Raw genomic sequence first — 8,617 nt, 5'->3', positions numbered from 1 at the left:
AAGTTTTATTAGATTCCAGCAAGACTATACAATACGTGTTTCATGCAGATTAAATAAGTGTCTTTGCCGCCCCTGAGAGGGAGCATTTTCATTGCTAGCTCCTTCTTTGGCATGTCGAGGGGTGAGTGTCAAGGAGAACTCTCAACATATTCTGCATAGGGGACAGTTGGGATCATGACTGGGGGTGGAGGTTGTACAGTGGGCAGCTGAGGGCTCCTGAGACCTTGAATCTTCAGAGGCTCAGGGACCACAGGACCTTGGTCCTTTGCTGGTGGTGGCACCAGAGGACCTTGATCTTTCAGAGGCACTGGGGGTATAGGAACTTGATTCTTCACAGGCTCTGGGACCACGGGGCCTTGATCCTTGACTAGTTCTGGACCTTGATTCTTCACAGGTTCTGCAATTACAGCATCGTGATCCTTTAGGAGCTCTGGGGCCCCTCCACCTTGATCTGTGACTGGCTCTGGGACCACTGAACCTTGATTCTTTCCAGACTCAGAGAGCACAGAAACTTCATTCTTCACAGGTGCTGTGACCATGGCACTTTGATCCTGCGGTTGCTCTGGGACCATAGGACCTTGATCCTTGACAAGTGCTGGGCCCATGGGGCCTTTACCCACAGGTTCAGGGGCCATGGGGCCTTGATTCTTGACAGGTGCTTGGACCCCAGGGCCTTGATCCTTGACAGGTGCTGGGGCCACGGGGCCTTGATCCTTCAGAAGCTCTGGTACCACGGAACCTTGATCTTTAACTCTTGCTGGAACCATAGGACTTTGATTCTCTAGAGGCACTGGGGCCGAGGAATCTTGGTCCTTGACTGGTGCTGAGATCACAGAACCTTCCTTCTTTAAAGGCTCAGGGACCACGTGATCTTGATCCTTAACTGAGGCAGGGACTATGGGACCTAGATCCTTCAGAGACCCCGGGACCACAGGAGGTTGATCCTTCAGAGGCTCTGGGACTGTGGGGTCTTGACCCTTTGAAGGCTTTTGGATCACAGGACCTTGATCTTTCAGAGGCCCAGGGCCCACGGGACCTTGATCTTTGTCTGGTTCTGTGGTTACAGGACCTTGACTCTTACGTGAATCACTGGTGGGTTCGACCTGGTTCCTGCAGAGGAGAGAGAGGTGGTCACTGTGAGGGCCACTGCTCAGGCCAGGGACAGGGCAGAGCACAGATTGCCTGATAAGTCTTGGCCTAGTGGAGCCTGGGCAGGGCAGCTCTTGCTGGAGAGTCAGGAGGAGAACCTGATCTCCACATCCTTAGTACAGAATGTGGGGCTGGGTGGGGAGCAGGCTTGGGAATTGGTCATTCAATGTGCTTGCCAATTGATTATAACCTGCGCGTGGCACGGAGGGCAGCCCCTGGGTGACAGCGGCAGCACCATAGCGGGACTCAGAGTCCTCCAGTGAGCGTCCTAGCAGCCTGTCCACCCCACACTCCACAGGACACGCTTCCTTCCTCCAGAATATCTGGGCCCATCCTGGGGGCCCATCTTAGCTATCCTCTCAGAGGACTCTACAGGCTAGGGTGCTCCTGTTCTCAGGGCCTTCCCAGACTCCTTCCCTCCCCAACCCCCTAGTTAAGTGCTGAGTGGGGAGGGGCAAAGGGTCCAAGGCATGCATGAAAGAAAGAGGGAATATTCCTCTTCCCCACCTCCCTGAAAAGGGAAAACGTAAAAACGTATTTTATCACCGACATTGCTTACAACAGCCAGCAGGCCGGGGTGACAATAAAAAGCAGACCAGCTTTTAATTGGTTTTATTATTGCTTTTAAATTCTCTATAAACAATGCTCCCCATTGTCGCCTGTATCACATTTGGTAGGTGACTGGCTGGGACTCCCCGTTCAGGCAGTGAAGAGGCCCTGCTCCCCTCGCTCCGTCCCCACTCTGGCTCCCTCTACTCTCCCTGGGCCCTTGCCCTCACTTACTCCAAGGCTCTGGGGCTGATTTCCCGGCAACCAAGAGTCCAGGCCTCTCATCAGAACCCTCACAGGCTGCTCCACCTGCCTCACCGTGGACCCCCGCCCCACCTCTCGGCCCACCCACATCATGGAGAGCAGGTGACATCACTGACACCAAGGGCAAACGTTGCCACACTCAGACCACCCCAGTCAAGATGAGAGTGCACCCTCCTGCCCTGCAGGCTGGGCTCAGCCAGTGTCACAAGCCTATGCACACTTACAGCACATTCTACTTTCCAAATCACTTCTTTCCAAAGCTCATTTCAGCAACCCAGCAATCCTGTGAAGCTCGAAGGGAGGATTAATTACCCTTACTTGTATGATATACAGATGAAGAAACTGAGGTCGAGTGGGCAAGTGATATGGGAAGTGAGGGGACCTGCATGGACTGTAAAGTCTGGGTCTTTCCACTCCCGGGGCCTGTGCTCCTTCCCTTATAGCACCTGCCACATAGTAGGTGCTCAATCTTGGTTGTTATTATTACTCTTTTACACATTGCAGTCACGTCTTTATGCTTAAAATCATTTCAGTATTTTAACAGTTCCTATAGTTTAAAGCTGGTCCAGTAAGACTTCTACTTGGTAACACTTTCTTAGCTCATTATGGTTTCGTCTCTCTGGGCCCCAAGTGTGTCATCTATTTCATTGGGTAAAATGATATTCACTCAGAAATTTATGATGCTGAGAAATTATGTACATAGAGCACCTTGTACCATATTACTATGTAATATTATAATTATTTTTCTATTTACTTACACACATCTGGACTATTTTTATTCTGACATGTCATCCTGATCCAGAAGCTTTTTACTATATTTAGCACCGTGAGCCCTTAGGAACTGACATCTCTCAGAAGAGTACACAGTGCCCCGGGCAGCCTGTCCATCCAGTCCCTCTTGATGTCTCTGAGCATCACAGTGGACAGAGAGGGGCCGGGGTGGCTTGCTGGTTCAGCACATCACAGAGCACAGCTGTCCCAGCCACGTGAACCCAGCTGGCTGCCATCAGTAGGACCTTAGTGTCTGCGGAGGGAGCCAGGCAAGGCCACGAAAAACATGCAGAATCCAAGGATGGCATTAAAATACCTCTAATACCTGGTGGTTGGCCAGAAAGGAAAAATAAAAACCTAATTCAGAATAGAATCCAGCAGGACACTGATTAGATGAATCCTATCTGCGAGTGAACAACTTGGGTAGAGTCATCCTGAAAGGGGTGATGAAGCTGAGACAGGAGACAAAAGAGGTGACCAGGGCTTAACTTGATCTCAGGAGCTTGGGTTGCAAAACCTATCCCATTGGCAGGACATGGACTCAGTGTCCCCTGCTGGCATGGAGATTTAAAAGAGGGCCAGACCCACAGCATGGGGTGCAAAGTATAGTTTCCTGATGTTTGGGGCACTGGCTCCCATGCCCTGCCTCATTTTTCTGAATGAGCATTCTCAGCCAGCTGTGAACTAACCTTAAATTTGCTCAGATATACACCCCTATGTTGCTCTGGTTAGTAAACTTGTTTCCTTAGTAAGTAAGTGTCTTTAATCATGGAAATTTTAGAAAAAAGATTAGAAATGATAAATTAAATCAAATCTATATATTACCTTTTTTGGGTAATAAATTTAGGAAAAATCTGTGTAGATTTAGTTTGAAAGTATTTGTAATGTTTAAAATAATTTGGCATATTATATCTAACAGATTAGCTTTGTGATTCCTATAAAAAAGGTGTAATTTAATAATTAATTTAGACTTGATTTTAAGTTGAAAGATATAAGTTACCTGTCCTGAAGCTCTCATACTGTAAAGAAGCCAAGTCTGGACTTTTGGAAAAGCCACTTGGAAAGGCCATATGGAGAAAGCAAGAGGTACCCAGCCAGCTCCCAGCTGCTCTAACCCCCAGCTGTTCAACTCACCCCAGTTGATACACTGGAAATTTTAGGCAAGGCCGTGTGGCTGACAGGGTCTTGGTGCTCTGGCCGGGTGTCAGGCCTGTGCCTCTGAGGTGGGGGAGCCGAGTTCAGGACATTGGTCTACCACAGACCTCCCAGCTCCATGTAACATCAAACGGCAAAAGCTCTCCCAGAGATTTCCATCTCAATGCTGAGACCCAGCTCCACTCAATGACCAGCAAGCTACAGTGCTGGACACCCCATGCCAAACAACTAGCAAGACAGGAACACAAACCCACCCATTAGCAGAGAGGCTGCCTAAAATCAGAATAGGGTCACAGACACCCCAAAACACACCACCGGACATGGTCCTGCTCACCAGAAAGATCCAGCATCATCCACCAGAACACAGGCACCAGACCCTCCAGCACGAAGCCTATACAACCCACTGAACCAACCTTAGCCGCTGGGGGCAGACACCAAAAACAACGGGAGCTACGAACCTTCAGACTGCGAAAAGGAGACTCCAAACACAGTAAGTTAAGCAAAATGAAAAGACAGAGAAACACACAGCAGATGAAGGAGCAAGGTAAAAACCCATCAGACCAAACAAATGAAGAGGAAATAGGCAGTCTACCTGAAAAAGAATTCAGAGTAATGAGAGTAAAGATGATCCAAAATCTTGGAAATAGAATGGAGAAAATATAAGAAACATTTAACAAGGACCAAGAAGAACCAAAGAGCAAACAAACGATGATGAACAACACAATAAATGAAATTAAACATTTTCTAGAAGGAATCAATAGCACAATAACCAAGGCAGAAAAACGGATAAGTGACCTGGAAGATAAAATAGTGGAAATAACTACTGCAGAGCAGAATAAAGAAAAAAGAATGAAAAGAATTGAGGACAGTCTTAGTGATTCCTGGGACAACATTAAACTCACTGATATTCGAATTATATGGGTCCCAGAAGAAGAAGAGAAAATAAAAGGACTGAGAAAATATTTGAAGAGATTATAATTGAAAACTTCCCTAATATGGAAAAGAAATTGTCAATCAAGTCCAAGAAGCACAGAGAGTCCCATACAGGATAAATCCTGTATAATCCTGTATAATCAAACTATAAACAATTAAATACAAAGAAAATATATTAAAAGCAGCAAGGGAAAAACAACAAATAACATACAACGGAATCCCCATAAGGTTAACAGCTGATCTTTCAGCAGAAACTCTGCAAGCCAGAAGGGACTGGCAGGACATATTTAAAGTGATGAAAGGGAAAAACATATAACCAAGATTACTCTTCCCAGCAAGGATCTCATTCAGATTAAACAGAGAAATTAAAATCTTTACAGACAAGCAAAAGCTAAGAGAATTCAGCACCACCAAACCAGCTTTACAACAAATGCTAAAGGAACTTCTCTAGGCAGGAAACACAAGAGAAGGAAAAGACCTACAATAACAAACTCAAAGCAATTAAGAAAATGGTAATAGGAACATACATATCAATAATTACCTTAAATGTAAATGGATTAAATGCTCCCACCAAAAGACATAGACTGGCTGAATGGATACAAAAACAAGACCCATATATACGCTGTCTACAAGTGACCCATGTCAGACCTAGGGACACATACAGACTGAAAGTGGGGGGAAAAAGATATTCCATGTAAATGGAATTCAAAAGAAAGCTGGAGTAGCAAGTCTCATATCAGACAAAATAGACTTTAAAATTAAAACTATTACAAGAGACAAAGAAGGACACTACATAATGATCAAGGGATCAATCCAAGAAGAAGAAGATATAACAGTTGTAAATATTTATGCACCCGACATAGGAGCACATCAATACATAAGGAAAATGCTAACAGCTGTAAAAGGGGAAATCAACAGTAACACAATCATAGTAGGGGACTTTAACACCCCACTTTCACCAATGGACAGATCATCTAAAATGAAAATAAGTAAGGAAACACAAGCTTTAAATGATACATTAAACAAGATGGACTTAATTGATATTTATAGGACATTCCATCCAAAAACAGCAGAATACACTTTCTTAAATGCTCATGAAACATTCTCCAGGATAGATCATATCTTGGGTCACATATCAAGCCTCGGTAAATTTAAGAAAATCAAGTATCTTTTCCGACCACAACGCTGAGTCTAGATATCAATTACAGGAAAAAATCTGTAAAAAATACAAACACATGGAGCTACACAATACACTACTAAAAAACCAAGAGATCATTGAGGAAATCAAAGAGGAACTCAAAAAATACCTAGAAACAAATGACAATGAAAACATGATGACCCAAACCCATGGGATGCAGCAAAAGCAGTTCTAAGAGGGAATTTTATAGCAATACAATCCTACCTCAAGAAATAAGAAACATCTCAAATAAACAACCTAACCTTACACCTAAAGCAATTAGATAAAGAACAAAAAAACTCCAAAGTTAGCAGAGGGAAAGAAGTCATAAAGATCAGATCAGAAATGAATGAAAAAGAAATGAAGGAAACAGTAGCAAACATCAATAAAACTAAAAGCTGGTTCTTTGAGAAGATAAACAAAATTGATACACCATTAGCCAGACTCATCAAGAAAAACGGGGAGAAGACTCAAATCAATAGAGTTAGAAATGAAAAAGGAGAAGTAACAACTGACACTGCAGAAATACAAAGGATCATGAGAGATTACTGCAAGCAACTATATGCCAATAAAATGGACAACCTGGAAGAAATGGACAAATTCTTAGAAAAACACAACCCTCTGAGACTGAACCAGGAAGAAATAGAAAATATAAACAGACCAATCACAAGTGTTGAAATTGAGACTGTGATTAAAAATCTTCCAACAAACAAAAGGCCAGGACCAGATGGCTTCACAGGCAAATTCTATCAAACATTTAGAGAAGAGCTAACACCTATCCTTCTCAAACTCTTCCAAAATATAGCAGAGGGAGGAACACTCCCAAAGTCATTCTACAAGGTCACCATCACCATGATACCAAAACCAGACAAAGATGTCACAAAGAAAGAAAACTACAGGCCAATATCACTGATGAACATAGATGCAAAAATCCTCAACAAAGTACTAGCAAACAGAATCCAACAGCACATTAAAAGGAGCATACACCATGATCAAGTGGGGTTTATCCCAGGAATGCAAGGATTCTTCAATATACACAAATCAATCAATGTGATAAACCATATTAACAAATTGAAGGAGAAAAACCATATGATCATCTCAATAGATGCAGAAAAAGCTTTTGAGAAAATTCATCACTCATTTATGATAAAAAAAAAACTCTCCAGAAAATAGGCATAGAGGGAACTTACCTGAACATAATAGAGGCCGTATATGACAAACCCACAGCCAACATCATCCTCAATGGTGAAAAACTGAAACCATTTCCTCTAAGATCAGGAACAAGACAAGGTTGTCCACTCTCACCACTATTATTCAACATACTTTTGGAAGCTTTAGTCACAGCAATCAGAGAAGAAAAAGAAATAAAAGGAATCCAAATTGGAAAAGAAGTAAAGCTGTCACTGCTTGCAGATGACATGATACTATATATAGAGAATCCTAAAGATGCTACCAGAAAAATACTAGAGCAAATCAATGAATTTGGTAAAGTAGCAGGACACAAAATTAATGCACAGAAATCTCTTGCATTCCTATACACTAATGATGAAAAATCTGAAAGAGAAATTAAGGAAACACTCCCATTTACCACTGCAACAAAAAGAATACAATACCTAGGAATAAACCTACTTAAGGAGACAAAACACCTGTATGCAGAAAACTATAAGACACTGCTGAAGGAAATTAAAGATGATACAAACAGATGGAGAGATATACCATGTTCTTGGATTGGAAGAATCAACATTTTGAAAATGACTATACTACCGAAAGCAATCTACAGATTCAATGCAATCCCTATCAAACAGCCAATGGCATTTTCCACAGAACTAGAACAAAAAGTTTCACAATTTGTATGGGAACACAAAAGACCCCGAATTGCGAAAGCAATTTTGAGAACAAAAAACGGAGCTGGAGGAATCAGGCTCCCTGACTTCAGACTCTACTACAAAGCTACAGTAATCAAGACAGTATGGTACTGGCACAAAAACAGAAATATAGATCAATGCAACAGGATAGAAAGCCCAGAGATAAACCCACGCACATATGGTCACCTTATCTTTGATAAAGGAGGCAAGAATATACAATGGAGAAAAGACAGCCTCTTCAATAAGTGGTGCTTGGGAAAACTGGACAGCTACATGTGAAAGAATGAAATTAGAACACTCCCTAACACCATACACAAAACTAAGCTCAGAATGGATCAAAGACCTAAATGTAAGGCCAGACACTATATAACTCTAAGAGGAAAACATAGGCATAACACTCTATGACATAAATCACAGCAAGATGCTTTTTGACCCACCTCCTAGAGAAATGGAAATAAAAACAAAAATAAACAAATGGGACCTAATGAAACTTCAAAGCTTTTGCACAGCAAAGGAAACCATAAACAACATGAAAAGACAAACCTCAGAATGCGAGAAAATATTTGCAAATGAAGCAATTGACAAAGGATTAATCTCCAAAATTTACTCCAAAATCTCTAAAATCTCCATATTGAGCTCGTGCAGCTCAATATCAAAAAAACAAACAACCCAATCCAAACATGGGCAGAAGACCTAAATAGACATTTCTCCAAAGAAGATATACAGATGGCCAACAAACACATGAAAGGATGCT

The 8,617-nt window shown here is 42.5% G+C and overlaps 1 protein-coding gene across 2 annotated transcripts in view; it reads right to left on the bottom strand.

The window, feature by feature from the left end:
- MAP6 (microtubule associated protein 6) overlaps positions 1 to 8,617 on the bottom strand; it is an 88,684-nt gene continuing 80,067 nt past the window's right edge. Inside the window, exon 4 of one of the 2 annotated variants that reach the window (XM_073808435.1) lies at positions 1 to 1,110. In XM_073808435.1, the coding sequence (XP_073664536.1) occupies positions 129 to 1,110 (982 nt within the window). In that variant the 3' untranslated portion in view covers positions 1 to 128. The remainder of the gene's footprint in view (positions 1,111 to 8,617) is intronic. The other variant, XM_073808436.1, reaches the window with a different exon arrangement.

The sequence above is a fragment of the Tursiops truncatus genome, chromosome 8 (genome assembly GCF_011762595.2).
Source record: "Tursiops truncatus isolate mTurTru1 chromosome 8, mTurTru1.mat.Y, whole genome shotgun sequence".
In the NCBI taxonomy this organism is placed as follows: domain Eukaryota; kingdom Metazoa; phylum Chordata; class Mammalia; order Artiodactyla; family Delphinidae; genus Tursiops; species Tursiops truncatus.
Note: the sequence above shows the minus strand (reverse complement) of the source record. Positions and strands in the feature narration are given on the sequence as shown.